General features: G+C 35.8%; 1 protein-coding gene across 4 annotated transcripts in view; it reads left to right on the top strand.

Moving 5' to 3' along the window:
- The first annotated feature begins 327 nt into the window (after positions 1 to 327).
- The window catches only part of LOC128228388 (zwei Ig domain protein zig-8-like), an 89,115-nt gene continuing 61,860 nt past the window's right edge, over positions 328 to 27,582 (top strand). The window contains exons 1-3 of one of the 4 annotated variants that reach the window (XM_052939682.1): positions 328 to 427; positions 1,332 to 1,813; positions 2,489 to 2,863. In XM_052939682.1, the coding sequence (XP_052795642.1) occupies positions 2,731 to 2,863 (133 nt within the window). In that variant the 5' untranslated portion in view covers positions 328 to 427; positions 1,332 to 1,813; positions 2,489 to 2,730. Of the gene's footprint in view, positions 428 to 817; positions 979 to 1,331; positions 1,814 to 1,879; positions 2,197 to 2,488; positions 2,864 to 27,582 lie in introns of those variants that run through there. The other 3 variants (XM_052939681.1, XM_052939684.1, XM_052939683.1) reach the window with 3 other exon arrangements.

The raw sequence follows: 27,582 nt of genomic DNA, 5'->3' as shown, positions 1-27,582 counted from the left end.
AATCATTAGTCCCCGCTCCCGGTGACCGGTTAGGTAACACGTAATGGACAGAGCTAATGGACAATTGAGTAACCGTCCCGGCGGGGACCCTGGGTAAGGACACAATATCCTCAATGAAAATAGCAGGCTTGCAATGGACCCGTTGACTCCTACAATTGGAATGCCGCTTTTATTGGCGATATTAAACAACCGTCGGTTTATTTGATTTAAATTAAATACGAACTACTTGAAATATTGCTTGAATGTCAATTTGAATGTCAATTTGTCCTGATCGAATATCTCTGTCTAGAGACAAGCTGTACAGAGATGTAACTTGAACATGGAAATTAATTATTAAATTTATAAGAATAGCACATCAATTTAGAACGCATTTCTAATTAACTATGATTGATATTTCATGTGCAAAATGGAAATGGGATTCAGGACCGTAAGTATTTTTTGATCATTTTATCAACGATTGATTGTAAATGATGTTGTTCTCATAGTTCGTTTTCTTTACTTAAGAGGGAATAAAAGGGAATTTTTCTCAAAACAACAACTGATACAATGAACGATGATATTATCTGCCCGTATGTCACATGGTTAGTCTAGGCACTCATGATTTATTGTCACTAAATTAAGTTATTAGGCTGCACAGGCAGAAGGAGCAAATTGTTTTAATTCGTTATCACAATTTGGACCCGACCATGATATGACATGACAATATGCACGATTGGCAAAACATCTTGGATAAAAGACAAATAGCATCAGATCCGCAGAAAGATAACGCTTTTACTAAAGGCGTAGAGATTCCATTGTGCGCACGAATTTCGGGTAGTACCGTAGACTAACAAAACTAACCCACATCCTAATTAAATATGGGATGCTAGAAAAACAAAGTGTATTTAGTCTTCGTCGGAGATAGTTTGACATGATAGACATTATCGACATTGGTTTAACGCAGGTGCCTTCGCTTGGATCGCGATCAGAATCTGCTATGTGAGGAAACGTATTTATTAAACCAGAATATAAATAATACACTTGGATGCTACGGTTATCACTGGATGATGTTTTGTGCATTTGTTTTTCATGATAAATCGGGGAATATGTGAAACCTGTGAATAGTTCTTGGAAGTGTTATAGTTTGCAATTTATTTAAAAGCAGGGGATATATCTCTGAATAAGATGTTTTGCATACATTCCTTAACTTAACTCTTAAGGTTTTCTTTTAAAAGTAATCAATATTAGAAAAAGTTCATGTCTAAAACGATTGACAATTAAATTCCGGACATGTTATTGAGCAATTTCAACACTTAGGTGTAAAACCAATATCCCGAACATTTGATTTACAGATGAAGTCAACAATGCGGGCGTTTTGAGCGAACAGGAAACGATACCAACCGAGGACGGTAAAAGCAAGTCAATTACACATCGGCCGTTGGATAAAGACGTCGCCTGTAAAGGGAATATTCAGATTTCCATCAAGCGTTCTGCAAGACGTGGTTGTGGTTATGTTACTTAATTGTTCTGCACGAAGAACATACTCGTAGTGATAAATAAAATGCAACGCGTGTTTAAACCTTTTATGTTCACTTCTACTTTTTATTTATAAAATCTATATATTATATTTTTTTCAAAAGTACTGTGTTTAAGTGCAGAAGTGCTAAAAGCAGGATTGATCATAGCTTTCAAGACAGAGACATAATCACGGCAGTTGGGATTTTACTAACCAAGAGGAATGGTATAACTGTTAATTCTGCAAAAGTTTCGCTAATATCCGGGATAGCGGAAGATAAGACCAAGCTCCATCTCAGTATGTTGATAAAAGTATTAGGTTCGTTCAATGGACATTTTCTGGAATTAATGCTTAAATTACTCGAAAACTGGCGTAAATTGGCTATAAATTAGATACTTAGCGTAGAATTAGATGCCAACAGTAAAACTGATCATTTGATAAAGGAATGCTGTTTGATTTTCTTTCAGTTTATTTATTCGTGTTAATAGTTTTGCAAAACCGAACAAACTTCATAAACGATATGATTTTATTGTTAAATGCATAAATGTTGAAATTAATAGTACATAGTATCCTCAATGTTTACAGAAGGGATAGGGATTGCCCAAGGCGAATAAAAGGCAGAAATTATCCATGAAATGCGATTAAGCTGATCGAACGTGTCTGATTCAGATGGATTTGATTTTAGTTGAAATGAAATGCAGGTGATGATATTCATATGATAAATACAACTTCATATACACAGAGAGCAGGTTATATACATATATATACATAATTGATAGAGATTTGATGTAATATGAATTATCATTCTCTAAATAGTGGAGGAATGTTAATTTGTATGCATTGGGAAATTGTAGTAAGTCCATACAGTAGCTCATAGGCTTAAAATGATACTCTGTATATTTGTTTTCAAACATTGGATGTGAAGTAAGTATATTTGTTTTCCACCAAAAAAGTGGCTTAAGTAAATTTACTTTTCACTTTCTCTGTTTGAAGGATATAATCTGCTGGACGAATTGTGAATCGCTTTTGTGAAACAGACGACTTCTGTCGGTAACTTGATGCAGAAACCAGGTCCTTGAATAGGACTCACAATAACACGATCACAAACATTGGCAGTAATTTAAAAAAATAATAATATGGCGGACATGGAGTTCGGGAATGGATGACAATTCATTGGAGGATTATAATGCATTGTATCATCATGTGATGAAGATTGTGACTAGAATCAAGTTGAAATGACATGTACACCATATTGGATATTTAAACCGGGATATGGTGTGTGGAATACGAGTTACAATGGAACAATGACGAGATTCGTGAGGACAGTAATAACTCTACTTCTGTTGTTACTCGGAACGGCCATGCTAGGTAAGTTATCTCTGTCTCGTGTTGTTTCGGATAACACAATACAAACACTGCATAATTGCCATAATGTATAGTCAAGCCAACGAAACATGTGAGTGTTTCAGTGGCGGTGCCATGAATTCAAATGGGGGGGGGGGCGTAAAGAATCACAGTAATATATATATATATATCAGCGTTTAATTGTAAAGGTATAATGTGAGGTTGAAATAGACTTCATATGCCGGCCATTGCACGCGCCCTTGTCACCCCCCTCGCTTCATCCATTTTGATATTTTTCTCTGCTTTGAAAATTTGAAAATTAAGCCGCTCCAAATCAAACGTCAGCGCGAAAAATTCAACGACAATTTCAATTTCTGAAATGACGTTACGTTCGCATACAATTTGGCGCGCTTCTCTAAAAACAAACAAACGATTAAATGACATTTCAACTTATTTTTAGGCATAAAAAAAGGGGAAAAAAAGGTTTGTTACAGTGAAAAATTGCAACGTGAAAGTTTAACTTGTGGCTACGCCATTCGTGAAATATAACTCTTTGTGAAATATATTGCAACCAATCATATGTGTACGCATTCGGAGGTCTATTTATCCTGTCACCTGCATACAAATCGGTCCAATAACAAGGTGCCGTGTAAACTTTAGTTTATTAGGATAGTAGACCACGTGATGTTTATCTACAGTCAGGTGGTCATGTGACCGCGAAAACGAACTTCTTTTATATATTCTGCAATGTCAGAAGAAAAGCAGAACTGTCGTTTCAGTATCTTATCAATGGACCACTAACAGCCGACCTCAGCAATCACTCGCCCATAAAGTCCCATCATTATGCAAAATAATGACACTGGCAAAACAATCGACCTGAAATCTTCATGAGATGTGAAAATCTTACCCCACCCGCAAATGCTGGAAACTGTGAAACAGCATTCAACGATACTCGTCGATAGTTTATTCCATTTCTGTGGTGAATGACAAAATCACACAACAGAAATGAATGATCTCTTTGCCGGTGCAGTTATGATCATTCAACACTATCAACGTCATTTAAATCCATTTAATATGTTGCGATTGTTTGTAAACACTCGTGATCTTGAATTTTGACCTGTGTACTGTACTCTGACTTGCGGAATAATTGTTACATCATCAGATAATGTTCAGAGACTGATCCATGCTTATGCACGTTTAAAAGTATTTTTATGTTTTGAATTGATATTGACGTATTAAAATGCAATGACTTTGAATATAAACGTACTAAAAAGTTGATCAGTTTTACGAACTATTTTGGGGGCGATTTAAACATGGATACCGAGTGTGATGACGTCAACAGCGAAAAACAGTTGTCCCCCTTACTTTTAAAGATTCTTATTAATTTTAAGGTTTTATAGTGTTTAATTAAACAAAGTAACAGGATAAATAGAATACTAGGTTAGTGCCGTGGGTGGAGAAAGTTTATCTGGCTCGGCTGCGGATTTTATCGGGTTCGCCTTCGGCTCACCCGATAAATTCCTCCGCCTTGCCAGATAAACTTCCTCCATCCACGGCACTAACCTAGTATTCTCTATATATATGAATACAATCGCTTAAATCTGGTTGCAGCCTTTTTTATACTTTTGTCTCAATTCCTGAAATGTATACGCGTAAGAAACGGCAAATGAAGCGTTATGAAAATAGGTATGTGCCGTATATTATACACATCACTGGTTTATTACATGATTACCCTCTTACGAAAATTACCCGTTTTCTTCTAACATCTTAACAATTCTAGTGATATTGGTCATTATATACTTACATAAAATAATCAGATGAACGATTAAGTAACAGTTTTAGAATGAAAAACCATATATTGACGATTAAACCAGAAAGTTAACGCTATTAATGAAAATTATGGTCTTCAAAGACGATATTTGAGAAAATATCAACCTTTGCTGAAGGGTTCCAGTTTTGGGTATTATTTTTTTAACACTCCTTATGATTTGCCACACTTTATTTCGTAATTAAAAAAGTGCATTTTAAAACCATGATCGAGCCACTTAAAAGCTCCACTTTCACAAATTGAACGTTTTGACAACTTTTTTTTAATTTTTTGTCTTGGAACGAGCCGATTTTAGCGAAAATCCATCGAAGCCAGTTAAATAAGACTGATAACAAAAAAAAAATCGCATGGTCGCAGATTTTCATTTAATTGATGATTTATGCATTTTTCTTAAACTGTTACTAACGATTTAAGCCATAACACATTAATTTTCAAACGGAAGTATGAAAATCTGCGATCTGATCTTTTGTCAGCAATCTCTTATCATTTGTTTGCAGATATTTTCGCACAAAATTGCTCTTTTTCAAGACAAAAAATACAAAACTTGTTAAAATGGTATATCTGTGAGGGTGCAGCTTTAAGGGTCTAACATATTTATTTTTATTAAATGTACCCAGCAGTTTTGCTAATGAGTATTATATTTGTGACGTGCACCGCAGTGAAACTATTTATAAAGAATGCATTTCACGATACAAGGATATAAACTTGTAATTTCAAATCAATAAACAGCGAAATACCTTACAAAATCTTGCTTGTCAAGTTTGATTTCACGAAGGTTATGATTCTCGTACAGCGTAACATACAAGTGTGTTCACTGAGAATATTGAATCTGAGTTTGACACTCAGCTGAGGAAGTTAATTATGTTATGTTTCAAAATATCTTAAATATAAGTAACACAATATGTGTGCGTAGCTGTAGATTATTTTTATTTGTAACAGATACATTGTACAGCAGTTTTTTTTAGCATTACTGGTCTTGTATGACACAACACAATTAAAATATCAAGTCCCAGACTTAGACACAATACGTTAGTAAATATGGACCTAATATGGCCTGTATGAGCAGAGTGTATACTCAGAAGACGCTGTCGTTAGATTAAAAGCAATATATATATATAAGGGCCAATGTGATGTACACCAGTTCGGTTTAGTTTCCTTTTGGGGGTATTCTTTTAAAGGGACTAGACACCAGATGGTCCCAAAATCTACCAATACACGATGATACATGATTAAAAGACTATATAGTCGCTGTCTGAGCTGGGTTTACCCGTTTAAAAATAGAGCATAACGGTTTCCTGTTTATAGTGTGTATATTTATCATGTGAAGGTCCCGTGAATAGTATATATACATATACCGACGCTATTTTTAAATTTACTGGGATTTACGTGGTAGACATACCCAGTAAATTTTCAATTGGAAAAATACGCAAAAACTGCGAAAGATACATGTGTCGTAAGCGATGTGATACTCAGTAAATAAGATGCAATGCGTTATACACAACGTTATCATTTAATGTAAGTTTTTGACAATTTTCTTTTTTTTTCCTGCATTGGTATCATCCGACGTCTTGTCCCTTTGACAATTACATGGTTATTAATATAGAACTTCACTTTGGATTATTGCCGCTTTTAACGAATGCACAAATTATTGAATTTGCATGGATTTTTGTAAGGGAATGTATACATGTATATATTAGATTATTGTAATTTAATGAAGGAATGACGCAAACACTCAAGGAATGGCATACACTAGACATAGTTACCATATGTCTAATTCCCGCAAGCCTGGGTTTAAACAATAGACGTTTTAGCGCCAATATCCTATGTAAATAAGATTTAGTAATATCAATAAACCAATGCAGAGCAGGTAATTAATAATCACTCTTCTAATACACACATAATCTCTTGAAGCGGAAGAGCCATGTTATCAGATTGGTGAATGATGAAATATGGATTATGGCTGCTAGATATTAAAAGATAATGGTGCATATAAAAAAGAAGGGCGCTTAACTCTGGCAGTTAATGTTCAAGAACAGGCCCTGGGAATATCACGCTTCCACTTCAAAAGAACCCCAACGTTCATCAATTTTGTTTCGGCTTATAATTAGATAAAACAAAATTTTGTGAAGACATATAGTAAGTTATTTGCTAGGTATGTGAACACAACTTCGTTGGTAATATATGAAGCTGGTGCTTTGAGATGTGTTAACTTTTGAACAATGACACTACTATTGATTTAAAAATAACTGTACTTATTATTAGAAACCTACACAATTCAGTTAGTACGTAGCAGTAGCATTACATGTACAGTGAAGATGTTTTTCTCCAATGTAGAGATTTATAGTATATTTGACTACAATCTGCAAGAAAGATCTTTCAAAAACACAAACTATTTCCATGACAAGACACTGATTTTCATTGGCAGGAATGGTAGATGAAACACCGATGACGTTCCCTAGCACCGGGGTTAATGGTGTTCTATTTTCAAGAATCGCTATGTCATTTTAACTACACGTTTGAGATAATGTATGATTGACTTATGAAAGATGGAGATATAAACATTTTTGGAAGTCTTGTGTTTCTAGCTGATTACAAGATTCGTATAACATCCATAAATGCTCATTCATAACTCTTTATTTTTTATTTTAATGAACTTAAGAATGATGGAAGTTGTTAAAATCGTGAAAATAATTACTGTTTATGCCGAAAATTACTTCCCTTTAAAATGTGCACATTTTGTTCGAAACAATAGCGAACATCTCGTCTTAAAATTCTGCAACTTTGTTCTTATCTTACATGAAAAACACTTAGCACTTAAATAACTGTCAATCGGATGTGAATTATTACCATGGTTATCGCGAGAACCACCACATGGAGTCACGCTTTAGCTTTTGCTGGAATGTGATGCACATATTCTTTAAAACCTTTTTACTTTGTTTTCTCGATGTAAATATAAATTCCGGCCTAAAACTGAGAATATTTGAAAACAATAACTCCATTTGGTGCAATGTCTCATTAAGGAAGGCGTCTAAATCATAAAAGTTCACACACATGGAACTATCTCTATAATATCACGTGACAACCATGGTCAGGGATTACAGTTCAGGCATCCCCATGAACATTTACTTTAATCCTTGCTTAAAATTATCTTCGATTATACACCGTACACAATGACAAATGTTACCCATGTTACCGTATTACAGCCGAAATGAGCAGTTAAAATTAAACTTAGTGAATATGCACTCAGAAAATGCCTGTTAAAAGACAACTGTGTGTTGATGTAATATTTTCACATCTAGATATCAGTCATAACAAGTGGTTATTAATACCACCCTTGATAGAAAACGTATTTAAAACGTTTGTTTCATTATCAATTGTGTCAAAGAACTTGGCAAAAGCTGAAGTTTATTACCTGAATGCCATTATGGCATATACATTAATTACGTTGTATCAAGATATCGACGTGGTTCTTAATGTTTATGGCATTTAAACACGATTCAAGTCGTGATGACGTCACGGCGGGGTCAAGCCATATTAGCGCAGCCAATAAACAAACATCGTTGATCCTTAGTGGTCAATTTGCGGGTTTATCGACCTAGAGTATTGGCCGAGAGCGTAGCCCGTAGTCGATTTCACTTCTTTAAATCGATATTTACAATGATCGTAATTAAAATGAAACGAGTGTTTTCTTATCAAAATCAATATCAAGAATCTCGAAATTTATCATTTTAGTTAAAATCACTGATATTCTTTTGAAATGCGGTGTAATTCGTTTAAAAAAAACTCTTGCGAACCGCCCTTTTTCCGGTTATGACATTTTTAATTTAATATCTCACTAGACGCCTGTGTTGCCGAAATTGCCAATAAAACTTATAACTGGTTTCAGAAGTCTCATATAATGCAGATGCAAATTATTAATTTACGTAAAGTTCTAGTGCAAGGAAAAATGACCGATCAGACGTAAAAATGTATTGTCGGGAGGAAAAAAATACTGTGAATTGGTAAGTGGGAATAAATAACCTTTTTCATTTCCAATACTTTGAAGAAAACCGGTAGCAGTTAAGGTATCAGATAAGAATGTAATCTAGTTTGAAGAAATTAATAGTGGTAACCTTTTACGTTCGTTGCTTCCCTTTGTTTTTGTAACGCCGATACAGTTAATACATAGGACATTTCAGATTATTTCATAGGAAGAATAAAGTTTATTCAAGGAAACATAACACACACTATACAATTGAAATATGCCAGTATGACATGTAATCAAATTCATAGAATAAAATGTAGATATTTAAATGTAGATGTAAATGTAAATACCGATCTTTAATTAGTCTTGGTTCGGTGTGCCTGCCATGGCTTTTTATAATATCATGTATGTATTATGATTTATTTACTATACATGTTGTTTGTTTTAAATGTCCATGTATGTGCATTCATTAGTGAAATAAATCTATAGACACTTTGGTGTGAATTAGATAACAGAAATATAAATAAGAGGAGTAAACGACGTTTCAATTAATTTCAACGTCACATTCATTTATTTTGTCATTATTTTGGACGCTTATTAGAGAGTCAGATCTTGCGGAATAGTCAGTTGTTTATAAAAGGGGATGCACTTAGTTGAAAGAGATTTCGTTTAGATCGACCCATATACTTTGTAAGTTATGTGAGCTAGTTTAATTCTCTTAACCGGAGTAAATATAGAATATACTCACCTACGTTAGTACGAAGTTTAAAAGACTATAGCAAAGTATATTTGATCAGTAAAGTGATTTTAGATTTAAAAGAACAACAATGGTTTGAAATGGTTTACACTGAATGAAGTAGTTACAAGTTGTTAAAACGAATCATTTGTAATTACGTGTTCATAAGTTAATCATTGTTTTCAAATACAATTATTTAAGTAATTATATATTTAATCAAATGATAAGGAAGAGTACTGGAAAATATAAATATTCAAGATAAGCAGTCTGTTTTTAAAAGACCGCTCGGAAAAGATTAAAAACAATAGATAGTCCGAATAAGAAGTTGAAAACCGATCGGTAGAGCGTTTCATATATCATGTGGTAGTTTATCAGTTTAGATAATATCAAATTATTAAACTATAATTAGGAGAGTGATCGTTATATATTTTTGGTGACAAAAGTCGTGATTGTTTTAGTTGTTCATAGAAATACGTTACACTTGTGATATCATCAGAGTTATATCATTACTATAGTAAATGATCTTAAAATGTGTATGCTTAGTTATCGGAGTATTTTGCACTTTTTCAAGGCCAAAATTATGCATTTGAAGTATCATTTTGGTACCCATGAAGCCTTCCCAAACTGTAGGATTTACGAGGCATCGATACTCAAATATTTGTGTATCAAAAACCTTCACGAATAAGGCATTTCCAACAGATAAGTAGATTACGTATCCCATTTAAATCTCATTCATAATATACTGCAGCAACTGTCTCTCAGATATCTTTACCAGATAGTACAGAATAGAACTTCAAACCAACCGACTGGGCATTCGATGTACAGCAATAACGGGGAACCGTTGATTACCGTTTAATGGCTGTCTCGTTAGAAACTATTCGGGAACAAATGTTGGCAGATATGTTTGCATACTTTGAATTGTCGGCTACGATATTTATTTTGCAATTTTTAATGTGATCTTATTATTATGACATATCTATTATAAAGGTTTTCTTTTGGCCTAAGCTGATCATTTAACGTTTCAAGGTAAAGGATTTAGCGTAACAATTTCTACTGTTGTCAACCTTATTGCATAGTTTACTATTTAACATGAACATCGGACACACGTTTTGTAAACATATCGCGTCCAGTAATATACATACATAATGTAATCACTTCAATCACGAAAAAAATCCCCAATTTGCTGTTAGAGTTCACCACATTAATAATTAATAACCTACCCACGGAAATGTGCTTTTTGCGCTTCAACTTCCATTATATCATGTCAAATGCTAGCTCAGTAAGAAACAATTCTGATCTGCACGTCTTTATTTATTCATCTTAATTTTTGGATGAGTAAAGATGCCCGCTTCCTTGCTTTTAATTAGTTTCTTTTTAGCTTCGCGTCCGGAAAAGCATTAAACTGCCGTTCATCCGTCGCCGTTAACAATATTATCCTACACTTACTCTCAATTATTTATTTGTACCTTAAGGTATCACTTCTATGCACGATCGGGCCGAAGAACTATATAAAAAACCCTTGAAGTTGCGTTACAATTATCTAAATATAAAAAGGCCATTCGAATAAAACTGTTTTTACGACAAAACCAAGATAGTTTTGCAACAAGGTCACTAGCCCATGTAAACTAAAATAAAGAAGATAGACTGATTGAGTGTGACTGACTGTTACATCATATGGCAGCATTGGAAACTGTGCGACATCCAGCTCAGCCAGAGATGGTGATGATATGGCTCTACAGCTCAGCTGGTCTTGTGTATTTTGCATCGATAACTTTCAATTGATTGATTGCTTCCACTGAGCAGAACGGGTTATTGTGCAATAACAAAGGCAGCGCAAATAGGGTGTTTAATGATCAACTGGTGATTCATAACGATTTTAGTGCGCGCGTTATCAACATGCACTTTTAATTTTATATGTAACCTGCTCATGCTAGCTCCAGCTCGTTGAGAAGCTGTATAGAAATATAGCCAATGACACTTTCGAGACAAAGATCGGACAATATGATACCTATACACGCTGGCTCCTGCTCTTTTAGGAGCTGTATAAACCCGTTCGCCAATGATACCGTCAAGGTGGAGACAAAGATCGGACAATAGGATACCTATACACGCTGGCTCCTGCTCTTTTAGGAGCTGTATAAACCCGTTCGCCAATGATACCGTCAAGGTGGAGACAAAGATCGGACAATACGATACCTATACACGCTGGCTCCTGCTCTTTTAGGAGCTATATAGACCCATTCGCCAATGACAACGTCAAGGTGGAGACAAAGATCGGACAATATGATACCTATACACGCTGGCTCCTGCTCTTTAAGGAGCTATATAGACCCGTTCGCCAATGACACCGTCAAGGTGGAGACAAAGAGCGGACAATATGATACCAATACACACAAAGAGCGGACAATATGATACCTATACACGCTGGCTCCTGCTCTTTTAGGAGCTATATAGACCCGTTCGCCAATAACACCGTCAAGGTGGAGACAAAGAGCGGACAATATGATACCTATACACGCTGGCTCCTGCGCTTTTAGGAGCTATATAGACCCGTTCGCCAATGACAACGTCAAGGTGGAGACAAAGAGCGGACAATATGATACCTATACACGCTGGCTCCTGCTCTTTTAGGAGCTATATAGACCCGTTCGCCAATGACACCGTCAAGGTGGAGACAAAGAGCGGACAATATGATACCTATACACGCTGGCTCCTGCGCTTTTAGGAGCTATATAGACCCGTTCGCCAATGACAACGTCAAGGTGGAGACAAAGAGCGGACAATATGATACCTATACACGCTGGCTCCTGCTCTTTTAGGAGCTATATAGACCCGTTCGCCAATGACAACGTCAAGGTGGAGACAAAGAGCGGACAATATGATACCTATACACGCTGGCTCCTGCGCTTTTAGGAGCTATATAGACCCGTTCGCCAATGACACCGTCAAGGTGGAGACAAAGAGTGGACAACATGATAAAAAGTAAGTATGACTCGTTTTTTTACCCAACATCATGATTATGACGGCTAATTTGCGAAATCGTGAACGAATCTCACATGAAACACACTCAACCTCCACGCATTGGCTCAAGGTCCCTGCATACTTACATACTTTTTAGGCGGGCTTTGTCATTCCCGACAAAATAAAAGCACTCTACAATATTAGTTTTGAATTAAATGTATAATCTTATCTTTTATCTACTTTAGTGAAACTCTGCTGAAAATTGATGAAAAATGTTCTACCTTCGTTTGTAAACACGCATGTGGCACTGCCTTCCCCGATTTCTCAAATAAGCTCTATCATAATCGTGATATTAGGTAAAATAACGAGTCATACTTAGTATCTATCATGATGTTCGTCGCTCTTTGTTTCTATAGCTCGGAAGAGTCATTGGATCCACTGTTTCGCAACCGTGTAGATACCGCGTCTTTCGTGAAATAGTTCATCCAATTCTGGTCGCTAAATGTATTTCAAAACGAAACTAATTAAAGAGTGATCGTATAATATGTCCGTGTGCTCCTGCTATGTGAACGCATCAGGACACGTTCACCCATAATTTTGTTCATTGCTGGTCAGAGCCGTTTCCAATAACACCTTGGATTTGATTTAATCCTAAAAGAAGAATCCGAGTGTTTTTATTGGATTAATTGACCAAAAGACTGAATGGTGTACTGTAGTCATGTCTTAGGATTAGGATGGTAATGTTGCCCCTTTTGAAGAAGCGGGATGAAATTGCTTTCCACATATCGGTTCGAAGGTCCGTCTGCCGGTCGGTAGACCAAACCTTGTCCGATTTATAACAAGAGTACGCTTGGACCAACGTTCCTCAAAAGTGCTAGGCTGGTCATGACCAGCAGATGACAGATATTGATTTTGAGGTTAGTAGGTCAAATGTCATGATTGCGGTGACCTTGCACTCACAACTCTTGTCACACTGTATATAGAGATACCGAGATAACTTTGCTTGATCATATGGTCCTCAAACTTAGCTTGGTTGTTGCTCATGATCAACAGACTCCTAGTCATTTTGGGGTCACGAGGTCAACCGTCACGGTCGCGGCGACATGGGACACAAAAGTTTTTTTTTTTAAATTTATATAGCTACAGTATGCTTGGTCGTACATTCCCCAAACTTGTATTGATGTTAGTAATAACATTGAATGACTCCCCATACGTTTCATGCGAAAAGTGTATGCCATTATGGGGACATAGATAGATAACAAACACTTTATGGCCATCTGTCCAACAAGGCCTAATCAAAGGCATTTGTGGACGATGTTAGTATAGGATTTCAGTCGTAATAATCTTAATTCTTAAGACGCCACAAATGGCAAGACATTGATTTGTTATACTTTCTTACTTTTGTGTTCATTTGTAATACTGGCTAAAAGTGTATTCACTTAAATATGTAGCAAAAAAATGAAACTAAGGCATACTCCTTCACGGTTAATGACCACATAACCCCGCGCTTTTCATAAAAAATAAGTAGAAATGTAAATATAGACGGATATTTTGATATACTTTGTTAACTATATCAGGCAAATGTATGTTTTGACTGTCCGTTAAATCTGTTTTAAAAACATGCTGTCACTTCAAGGATATCTGTAGTGTCAGTTACAGAATTTAATTAAAGGAAATATTAGTTGAACATGTTTGAAACCTTAATAATACGAGATAATCTTTCGTTAATAAAGTCATTTTTCACAGTAAAATTGTACTCTTCAAACACCTTTCATATTAGCCGATACGCGATATGTAATAATCTCCATCGCGGCTTATTGTGTTCACTTCATTAGTCCAAGTTCCTTATAAAAGACGAAGGAGGTGGCCATAATATAATCACCCATTTCAGCGCATCGAATTTCCATAATTTACCTAAGGCTAAAACAATTTTCCGTGAGAAAGTGGATCAACCAAAAAAAAAGAATCACGAAGGGATCTTATATTTCGAATAATGATTCACATATCGAACACAAGGTTAATGTATTTTACGACTCAAGTTATGGTGAGAAAATAAATGCGTCTTTGTACCGCAACTGTCATCGTTTTGCGTACATTTGCTAACTCTCTAAGCATTAATTTAAATATCATAAAAACAAAACATGTTCCACGGTCCTTAAACTCGTAATAAGCCCCCTGTCAGGCAACTGCTTTATTACTCTTGTCATTTTTACAAACAGAAACTAATGAAAATCGAAATTGAGAAATTATACTTATTTTATGTGTCTGTATAATGCGCCATACACGCACGTCTGAGCTGAACGTTATGATATGAACTGTTCATGGCTTGAAAAAAGCGAGACAGTATAAGTGCCGCTATATACACATCAAATACCAAGTAACATATATACAATTCAAGTGCCGCTATATACACATCAAATACCAAGTAACATATATACAATTCAAGTGCCGCTATATACACATCAAATACCAAGTAACATATATACAATTCAAGTACCGCTATATACACATCAAATACCAAGTAACATATATACAATTCAAGTGCCGCTATATACACATCAAATACCAAGTAACATATATACAATTAAAGTGTCGCTATATACACATCAAATACCAAGTAACATATATACAATTCAAGTGTCGCTATATACACATCAAATACCAAGTAACATATATACAATTAAAGTGCCGCTATATACACATCAAATAACCAGTAACATATATAATATTAAAGTACCGCTATATACACATCAAATACCAAGTAATATATATACTATTAAAGTACCGCTATATACACATCAAATACCAAGTAACATATATACAATTCAAATGCCGCTATATACACATCAAATACCAAGTAACATATATACAATTCAAATGCCGCTATATACACATCAAATAACCAGTAACATATATACTATTAAAGTACCGCTATATACACATCAAATACCAAGTAACATATATACAATTCAAATGCCGCTATATACACATCAAATACCAAGTAACATATATACAATTCAAGTGCCGCTATATACATATCAAATAACCAGTAACATATATAATATTAAAGTACCGCTATATACACATCAAATAACCAGTAACATATATACTATTAAAGTACCGCTATATACACATCAAATACCAAGTAACATATATACAATTCAAATGCCGCTATATACACATCAAATACCAAGTAACATATATACAATTCAAATGCCGCTATTTACACATCAAATAACCAGTAACATATATACTATTAAAGTACCCCTATATACATATCAAATACCAAGTAACATATATACAATTCAAATGCCGCTATATACACATCAAATAACCAGTAACATATATACTATTAAAGTACCGCTATATACACATCAAATACCAAGTAACATATATACTATTAAAGTACCGCTATATACACATCAAATACCAAGTAACATATATACAATTCAAATGCCGCTATATACACATCAAATATCCAGTAACATATATACTATTAAAGTACCGCTATATACACATCAAATACCAAGTAACATATATACAATTCAAATGCCGCTATATACACATCAAATAACCAGTAACATATATACTATTAAAGTACCCCTATATACACATCAAATAACCAGTAACATATATACTATTAAAGTACCCCTATATACACATCAAATAACCAGTAACATATATAATATTAAAGTACCCCTATATTCACATCAAATAACCAGTAACATATATACTATTAAAGTACCCCTATATACACATCAAATAACCAGTAGCATATATACTATTAAAGTACCGCTATATACACATCAAATAACCAGGAACATATATACTAAAAAAGTTCCGCTATATACACATCAAATACCAAGTAATATGTATTCTAATAAAGTGCCGCTATATACACATCAAATACCCAGTAGCATATATACTAAAAAAGTTCCGCTATATACACATCAAATACCAAGTAATATGTATTCTAATAAAGTGCCGCTATATACACATCAAATACCCAGTAGCATATATAATAATAAAGTGCCGCTATATACACACCAAATACCCAGTAGCATATATAATAATAAAGTGCCGCTATATACACACCAAATACCCAGTAATATATACTAATTAAGTTACGCTATATACACATCAAATACCCAGTAGCATATACTAATAAAGACACGCTATATACACATCAAATACCCAGTAGCATATATAATAAAAATAAAGTGTCGCTATATACACATCAAATACCAAGTAACATATATACTATTAAAGTGCCGCTATATACACATCAAATACCCAGTGACATATATACTAATAAAATTACGCTATATACACATCAAATACCCAGTAGCATATATAATTATAAAGTGCCGCTATATACACGCCAAATACCCAGTAACATATACTAATTAAGTTACGCTATATACACATCAAATACCCAGTAGCATATACTAATAAAGTAACGCTATATACACATCAAATACCCAGTAGCATATACAATAATAATAATAATAATAATAATAATAATAATAATAATAATAATAATAATAAAGTGTCGCTATATACACATCAAATACCCAGTAACATGTTTACTATTAAAGTGCCGCAATATATACACACCAAATACCCAGTCACATATTTAATAATAAAGTACCGCTTTATACTCATCAAATACCCAGTAACGTATAATAATAAAGTGTCGCTATATACACATCAAATAACCAGTAACATGTATACAAATAAAGTGCCACTATATACACATCAAATACCCAGTAACATGTATACAAATAAAGTGCCGCTATATACACATCAAATACCCAGTAACATATGTAATAATACAGTGCCGCTATATACACATGACATACTCAGTAACATATAATATTAAAGTGCCGCTATATTCACATCAAATACCCTGTTACATGTATACAAATAAAGTACCGCTATATACTCATCAAATACCCAGTAACATATAATAATAAAGTACCGCTATATACACATCAAATACCCAGTAGCATATAATAATTAAGTACCGCTATATACACATGAACTACTCAGTTACATATATGATAATATGGCGGAACTACAGCAAAGAGTCTGTTTAAAGGCACAATGCTAAGGCCTAACAGACATTCATCGTGAAAACAACACAATTTGACCACAAAACATAATACACGATGTAGATCCGGTGTGAACACGACCATCTCTTGAAACAGAAAGGCCAATCAGACGTACGGACTATTGGTGCTAATTTTGCTAGCTCAGTATAGGTATTGTGTGCTGTATTGGAATATATAAAATATATTAAATGTTAAAACCAACCTACTCGTATAAACATTAATTCCAAATTAATCTAAATAGTTCCACAAGCATGTGGTAATCTAATCACCAGCCTTCTGATATGATAAATTAATCTGCTGCCAAGAAGTTCTAACAAGCGTCTTTTCTTTGAATCTTTTCTTTGAAGCTTGGGTGAAGCTGGTCGTTTCCTTAATTTACAAATACAACATTAGATAGGATAAATATAGTTATTAAAAAAGAGTTAACATAATTTAAAAAAAATAAAAATAAATAAAATAAAGTTTTTTGGCAAGCTTTAACATAATGAAATGGACGTTATGGTAGTCGTGGAATCAATTGCAATATACGCTAAAAATGTTTTCATTGAATGCTTGTTTTTTTCTTTTTTTCTTTTTTAATCATCACCGGCATTTTAAATTTCAACAAACAAATATCAAAATCTCTTAATTTATATTGCATGCATACAAGTCAATCGGATAAGGAGTATAACTATTGCGCACGCGTCACCAAGTGGCACTCCGTGGAGTCACGAGAATATGATGGCTGAAATTTGTTCTTTTCGGTGTGATCAAAAAATAAAATATGTAAACCTGTTTGTTTGTATTTAAAAAGATGAACGTCATTTGGTGCAATGCACAATGAGGACGAAGAAGAAGCAAATTTTCGTCTGGTATAATTATATCTCTATTAAAAATTTGTACTTTGTGTCTGAATGGGCCTCAAGGAACCATAATGGGAAAAAGTGGTCGGTGTGTGTCTCGATGATTGTATGTCGACCTTTTACCCTTCCATGCCTGGGCTTGTTCTGTTCTTGCCTGTAGCTCAAACTGTTCATTGAAAAAATGTAGAATCGATGTTATTGTGAATAAGATCCAAAACATTTTCTAAGCTTATCTATTACTGATTGGCGTGTGTGCATGTACATGTAATATGATAACCGTAAGATGTCAGCCAAACCTTTACGTAGATTAATGCCACTCCTGATAGGCAACTGGCGTGAAATGCCGGTTAAGCTCTCAATTCTCCCAAGATCTTAACGAATGCTGCAAGTTATCACAAACGTATCCGAACTTTTCGTTTGTAACTGTGTGTCAAGAATATGAATGAGCTGATAATAGATTTGACATTGTCTTCAGCTATTAGCGTCAATGAGATAATTACATTTATAACATACTATTTATATCATTGATAGCAAAATGTGCAGGCACATGTCGTAAATACTTTGACGATATAGTTGATGTACGCAATACAACGATAAATGCAGGACACAATCTGAAAACGCTTCATCTGTAACTGACACCTTTACAAATTAATGCAATAATATGCTTGTTTGAAGTTAGTTTTCTTCATTTTTTTTAAACTTTCCGATACTTTAATGAACCGGGCGTTCCCAACATAAACGTAATTAATGAATTTCATTTTAAATTTATCTCACAATAATTGATGAAACATCTGCTTCTCAGATTAGAGATTGAACTCTCTTGTATCACCTTTTTGCTCAATAGAAAGAGTAAAAGGTTCCGAACTACCGACTAACGTCAAACAAATACGACATTCAAGGTACAGGAGTTGTGTTAATGCTAATTGCCGTATTGTTTAAATGTTTCACTTCTTTTATAGTTTGAAGCTATAATGCCTAAAGGCCTGTCTTTGATTTGTTTTTTATAGTCAGCTATGAGTTTTATTGAGCGATTACGATTTGGTACCTATTTTTACGATGTTTTTTACATAAACACATTCCATGTGAATCACTTTTCTTTTCATGGTCGCAAAACTATGCCAAACAACATTGTATACATACTCGTTATATCTTATTCGTTTTCATATTCATTTCGACAGTAAAGTAAACAAAATGCTCGGTTATTTTGTGATTTACAAAAAGTTCTGGGATTTCTGCAGGTTGTTTTTTATTTTCGTGTAAGGCTTTTCTATCTTCGCTCTGTTCATTAGTTCAAAAGAAAACGATTCTTTTTTAAATTCGTACAATCTTGGGCTCTTAATAAAAGGCCATGGAGATCTCAAAAAACACGGTTTTATCGATTATTCGATACGGCTTTTAGGTAAATTGTGTAGTCCCTTGCATGTGCAAGGACGGCTACATATTATGTGTTACTATTGTTTACATACGTGTTCTGCAGTTCAAATAGCAGCTTTATGATCAAATCGCTTCAATCAGGACTTCTGACACTTTAGTAACGACCACTTTGATTATGAATGATCTGCATGACTTTATTTACTCATAAATATGACCCTTTATGTAACTAAGTGCTTCCTTGCTCAGTATCAGTATCCTTTGGACGTCTCACGGGGAAGGCCGTTACCTTGTCTTTAATCTGTCTTTGTAAACTGTGCGAGTGTACACTATTAAATGAATCCCAGCACGATCACACATACTGATTCCAGCTTACTTTCCTATATAACTGTGTAATTGGTCAAATGCAAAAAATATGCTTATATACGGGAATTGTAAGAATGTGTATGATGTTGAATGCATTTAATCTTAAAGATGTCTTTCCGAAAATAAAGCGGCGTTTTACTGTGGAGCTGCAGATCTATGAGTTAATCTGATCTTTTGTCGGGGGCTTTTAATTACTGAGCAGAAATATTTATTGTGCAATAACAGTTTCAGGGCTTAATGATAAACTTGTGCTTTGTAATTATTCCCGATAGCAACATACATTTTCGCTTTTAATCGTGTGAAGTATGTATTTTGCAATGTGTAATAAGGCATGCACTCAGCCGCTCCGAGAATCTAACACTATTTACAAGATATAATGCATAGAGATAATTCCGACCTTCGTACATTCCATAAAACACTTGAACTGATGTTTGTTCCGACTTTTCGTATACGTTTACATTTAGGGTGCAGTCTAAATTCACAACAAATATGTCTGTGGATGTTTGTTGTTTCGATTAGATTTCGTTCTTGGTACAAGTGAATCAGTGCATGTTTCAGAATTTCATTGGGACAATATTGTTTCACCTAAACAACAATACAGCGGAGACCACAGGGATAAACTCAGTAGCATCAACAGAAACAACAAAAATCCCCTAGTACTAGGACATGGCCTACCAGACACTGAACAAGAGACGCACAACCTACACAATACACTGGTACAATGCCATGGCCTACCAGACACTGGACAAGAGACGCACAACCTACACAATACACTGGTACAATGCCATGGCCTACCAGACACTGGACAAGAGACGCACAACCTACACAATACACTGGTACAATGCCATGGCCTAGCAGACACTGGACAAGAGACGCACAACCTACACAATACACTGGTACAAGGCCATGGCCTACCAGACACTGAACAAGAGACGCACAACCTACACAATACCCTAGTACAATGCCATGGCCTACCAGACACTGGACAAAAGACGCATAACGTACTGAATACCCTGGTACAATGCCATGGCCTACCAGACACTGGACAAAAGACGCATAACGTACTGAATACCTTGGTACAATGCCATGGCCTACCAGACACTGGACAAAAGACGCATAACGTACTGAATACCCTGGTACAATGCCATGGCCTACCAGACACTGGACAAAAGACGCATAACGTACTGAATACCCTGGTACAAGGCAATGGCCTACCAGACACTGGACAAAAGACGCATAACGTACACAATACATTGGTACAAGGCCATGGCCTACCAGACACTGAACAAGAGACCAACAACGTACACAATACACTGGTACAAGGCCATGGCCTAACAGACAGTGAACAAAATACGCATAACGTACTGAATACCCTGGTACAAGGCCATGGCCTACCAGACACTGGACAAAAGACGCATAACGTACTGAATACCCTGGTACAAGGCAATGGCCTACCAGACACTGGACAAAAGACGCATAACGTACACAATACCCTGGTACAAGGCCATGGCCTACCACATAATGAATAAGAGACCAACAACGTACACAATATTCTGGTATAATGCCATGGCCTACCAGACAGCGAACAAAAGACGCACAACGTACACAATACCCTAGTACAAGGTTCTGGCCTACCATACACTGAAAAGAATGACGCACAACGTACACAATATCCTGGTACAAGGCCATGGCCTACCAGACACTTAACAAAAGACCCTCAACGTACTCAACACCCTGGTACAAGGCTCTGGCCTACCAGACACTGGACAAAAGACACACAACATACGCAATATCCTGGTACAAGGCCATGGCCTTCCAGACACTTAACAAGAGACGCACAACGTACACAATACCCTGGTACAAGGCCATGGTCTACCAGACACTGAACAAAAGACCCACTACGTACACCATACTATGGTACAAGGCCATGGCCAAACAAATACTGGACAAGAGACCCACAACGTACACAATACCCTGGTACAATGCCATGGCCTACCAGATATTGAACAAAAGACGCATAGCGTACACAATACCCTGGTTCAAGGCCATGGCCTGCCAGACACTGAACAAAAGATCCACATCGTACTCAATACACTGGTACAAGGCTCTGGCCTACCGAGACTGAACAAAAGACGCATAACGTACAAAAAACCCATGTACAAGGCCATGGCATATCAGACACTGAACAAAAGACGCATAACGTACACAATACCCTGGTACAAGGCAATGGCCTACCAGACACTGGACAAAAGACGCATAACGTACACTATACCCTGGTACAATGCCATGGCCTACCAGACACTGAACAAAAGACGCACAACGTACACAATACCCTGGTACAAGGCAATGGCCTACCAGACACTGAACAAAAGACGCATAACGTACACAATACCATGGTACAAGGCTCTGGCCTACCAGACACTGAAAAAAGACGCACCACGTACAAAATGCCCTGGTACAAGGCTCTGGTCTACCAGACACTGAACAAGAGACCGACAACGTACACAATACCCATGTACAAGGTCATGGCCTACCAGACACTGAAAAAAAGACCCACAACGTACTCAAAACCCTGGTACAAGGCCATTGCCTACCTGACACTGGACAAAAGACGCACAACGTACACAATATCCTGGTACAAGGCCATGGCCTACCAGACACTGAAAAAGACGCATAACGTACTAAATACCCTGGTACAAGGCCATGGCCTACCTGACACTGAACAAAAGACGCACAACGTACACAAAATCCTGGTACAAGGCCATGGCCTACCAGACACTGAACAAACGACGCACAACGTACACAATATCCTGGTACAAGGCCATGGCCTACCAGACACTGAACAAACGACGCACAACGTACGCAATATCCTGGTACAAGGCCATGGCCTACCAGATACTGAACAAATGATGCACAACGTACACAGTACTCTGGTACAAGGTCATGGCCTACCAGACACTGAACTAGAGACGCACATCGTACACATTACCCTGGTACAAGGCCATGGCCTACCAGACACTTAACAAAAGACCTTCAACGTACTCAACACCCTGGTACAAGGCTCTGGCCTACCAGACACTGGACAAAAGACACACAACGTACGCAATATCCTGGTACAAGGCCATGGCCTTCCAGACACTTAACAAGAGACGCACAGCGTACACAATACCCTGGTACAAGGCCATGGCCAAACAAATACTGGACAAGAGACCCACAACGTACACAATATCCTGGTACAATGCCATGGCCTACCAGATATTGAACAAAAGACGCATAGCGTACACAATACCCTGGTTCAATGCCATGGCCTGCCAGACACTGAACAAAAGATCCACATCGTACTCAATACACTGGTACAAGGCTCTGGCCTACCGAGACTGGACAAAAGACGCATAACGTACAAAATACCCATGTACAAGGCTATGGCATATCAGACACTGAACAAAAGACGCATAACGTAAACAATACACTGGCGTACCATGCACTGAACAAGAGACGCACAACCTACACAATACCCTGGTACAAGGCCATGGCCTACCAGACACTGAAGAAAAGACGCACAACGTACACAATACCATGGTACAAGGTTCTGGCCTACCAGACACTGAAAAAAGACGCACCACGTACACAATGCCCTGGTACAAGGCTCCGGTCTACCAGACACTGAAAAAGACGCACCACGTACACAATGCCCTGGTACAAGGCTCTGGCCTACCAGACACTGAACAAGAGACCGACAACGTACACAATACCCATGTACAAGGACATGGCCTACCTGACACCGAACAAAAGACGCACAACGTACACAATATTCTGGTACAAGGCAATGGCCTACCAGACACTATGTAAAAAACATACAAAGAAGAAAATTCCCTGTTGCAAGATTCACACATCGAACAGCCCTTTAAACTAAACTATGATAAGAAAATAACTACGTCTTTGAAACGGTTCTGCTTTTCTTTGCAATCGTTTACACCCATTCTCCTTTAGCTTCAATTCAAATATCACAAACAAAATGCCCAATTCATTGCAAAATTTAATAATAATGCAATGAAAACTACAGGGACAAGCCAAGTAGTAAACGCCGCCATAAACAAACCATAGCCACATAATGTCCGCAGTCAGGCTGCTGCATTATTAATCTCGTCAAAAAAAACGAAACATAATATCAGTCTATTCCCATTGAGACCTTAACATTATTTCCTGTGTCTGTTCAATTCGACAAACACGCAGGCCAGAAGCATTTTTTGTTTACGAACTGCTTTTCATTTGTTTTCCTAAGTTTGCGACTATGAAGAATGACTTTATGCAATTGGTACAGTTTTTGTAATAAGGCGTTGTAGGATTTGTTTACTCGGACACTTTTGAGCCATTGTTTTATCTATCTTGTTTTGTTTATGAAGAATTGTTCGAATAGTTCAACAAGAAAAACAACAAGTAAGAGGACAATGACTGAAAACATTTCATGATAACAATATGTGTTCATATCTATACAACTATGGGCTTGGCAGTTATCAAATATATGTAACATTAAATGCGGAAGCTAAATTTACCAAGCCTTTAGCAGAGGTCAATATTGCTTTTATCTCGTAAATATCACATTAATTTTCATCAGTTGATGATCATTAATGATACATATTAATTAAACAAATTTCTTAACATCAAAAGGTGTGTTACTTTTTCAAGAATTATATTTCTAGAGCTCATTTTAATATGGAACAAAGCCAAAACAAGTAGCTTTTTCTCTTGTTTCTCCAATTTAAAAGTTAAAAGGTCAAGCTATAACGAAAAACAAATTTGACAATACGATATAACTAAAATACCTTCATCAGGAGTCAACAGGTTATCGTTTGTCTAGTTTGTTTATTAAAACCATTTTGATTGATAGGAAGTTATTGTTTGATAGGCATTGACCAATCGGTATTTTATATATTATATATTTTTTATACCTTCTGCCAAGAACTAAAAGGCATTTTCTTAAGAGTCCTGAGTAAAGCTGTTTCGTCAGTTTATAATTGCACGTTGTCATGGAATAAATTATGTTATGACAAAGTTAAAGTAAATTACAACCTTTAAAATACCCCTTTTGGAATTAAAGTTAAATAATTTTCTCTGCGCCAGGCTTGCTTTTATAAAGCTGGCAGCAAAAAGATTATTACGCGTAGCATGCAACCGAAATGTTCATTCATAGTTCTATCATTTCTCTTTTATTGTCAATTTATGTAACAATAAAGAAAATCATAAAACCAATTACTTTAAATGCCAAAAATTGCTTCTTCTCGAACATTGGCCACTTTGCGTAAATGAGCGTTTATAAGTTGAAGAAACAAATTGCGATTACTTTTTGCAGGAATCTGTACTTAAAGGCAAAACACGAAGCATTAACATAACTAAATAACTATCAATAGATACAAAGTTATTACCATGATTATCACTCACACGAACCACCATGTGCAGTCAACTATGTAATATTTTTCCACGAATCTAACGCGAAAGTAGCGCAAGATAACACCTTTAAATCGATGTGATTAAAGATAGAGTGAAGATGTTTTAATGAACTAATGCTTCATGACTCATTCTGAATTATAAACCTTCTTTCGGACCAAACAGTCATCTGAAATATGATAATAACGCTCTTAGATACAGTTGACTATGTACTATGATCTATTTTGTTCTTTTTACTAAAGCATTCCAATATCATTGAATGGGACGTTTCTTAACACTTTACATATTGCATCTTCCGCCTGCTTCCTAGATGAAAGTTGAACTCTCTTCTTTTATCTCCTTATTGCTCCACAGACAGGGTCAAAGGTTCTGAGCAACCGACAGACGCCAAACAAATAGATCATTCAAGGTGCAACAGTAGTGTTAATGCTAATTGCCGTTTAATTGAAAGTTTTCGCTTGATTATAGATAAAGGTTAAAATGCTTTGAGATATGTTTTGTGTACTTTTAATAGTCAGCTATTAATTTTATTGCGCGATTACGATTTTTTATGATGATCTTTACATATACCTCTTCAACAGAGCATTTGCCTATGAAAATCACTTCATTGACGCAAGAATATGCCGAACACAATTTAATGTTTTCTTAAATTACCATTTTTTTTAAAGTATTAGGTTTAATGCATTTCGACTATTCAGTGAACGAATTACTCAGTTTTGTTGTTTCATACTTAAGCCCTTGGTTTAGGCGACTCTGTTCTTATATCCTTCCTTGAACTGTTGCTTTCAATACATCTGCACAAAGATATTTAACCTACCTAATGTGTTAAATGATAAATACTCCATAATTATGTTTATTTAATTTCGTAAAGTCTGGTTTTCAATAAAGGCCGGTCATTCAGATTAACAAAATGTTTTTTAGAATTTTTGTTCAGTAAATAGCCAGGGATATTCAACGAATGCGATTGCGATTGCGATTTAGTAAATTCTATAGTAGTTTACTTGAGCAAGGTAATACTGATCATTTGGTAACATGACCTGTTCTGAAGTATCGCAAAGCTATATTGTTTATGAGTGTTTGGAAAGGGGTGAGGTTTGGTACCCATTAACTGGCTAAAAATGTCCACCCCACCTCAAGTGATCTCATGTTTCTCTGACCGTTGTTCCATGGCGGTAACCGCAGCATTTATCATACGTGTGTGGTCCGTCTGCGTTGTTTGTATGGTAGTCGTTCCTTGCCTTTATACAGGGTCCACGGTAAATGTTTTGCTTCTGGGGTTTCTGTTGTATTATTAGTCACTATAGAATTATCCACGGTTCCTGACATTGAAGAATCTATCAAATCAGTTAATAATAACGTATTTCATAAAATGTGTTTTCTGCGATTACTCGTGAATTATATTATGTGACCTGCTAGTTCGGTCGCAAAAATACTGATCTGCTCATCTTTATTTATTCATAGAGCCTTAGTTGTAGCTGCCTGCTTCAGTGCTCAGTATCAGCTTCCCTTTAAACATTTGACCGGCTTCACGTCCGGAGAGGCGTTAATTTGTCTATCACCCTTCCCCATAAACTGCGAGAGTCTACACTTCGAGCCACAGAGCTTTTTTTAGAAGTAAAGATTAATCACTATTTGTAAAATGCAATGGGCTAATATATGTGCTTGGGTGTCGGGAGCTTGTAATGACTGAGCAAATATATGTATTGTGAAAAACCAGAAACATTTACTTCATGAAATGTTTTACTCGTTTAACTTCATACGCTTTAGCTATATACCTAAAACCTTGATGAGTTTTCAGGAAATAATTTATAATCATGTGTGAAGTATTTCTTCAATTTATATCGAAGCTTGTCATCATCAAATGTCAGTATGTATAACTATGAACAAGTGATAAAACGACGGGATAAGTCCGACATTCGTGCTATCTATATAACACGTTAACAAATATATTTTCTGGCGTTTAAATACTATACTTATAAGAAGAAGTACAGTATATGTTTTGTACTGTTATTTTTGTTGTTTTGATTAGAATTTTTGTTCTGAGTTTGGGAGAATCAGTGTATTGAAAAACTTTACAACACTTATAAGATTCAACATTTCTGAACATTTGTTAACA

This window comes from Mya arenaria, chromosome 3 (assembly GCF_026914265.1).
Source record: "Mya arenaria isolate MELC-2E11 chromosome 3, ASM2691426v1".
NCBI lineage: Eukaryota > Metazoa > Mollusca > Bivalvia > Myida > Myidae > Mya > Mya arenaria.
This window is presented reverse-complemented; position numbering and strand designations above follow the sequence as displayed.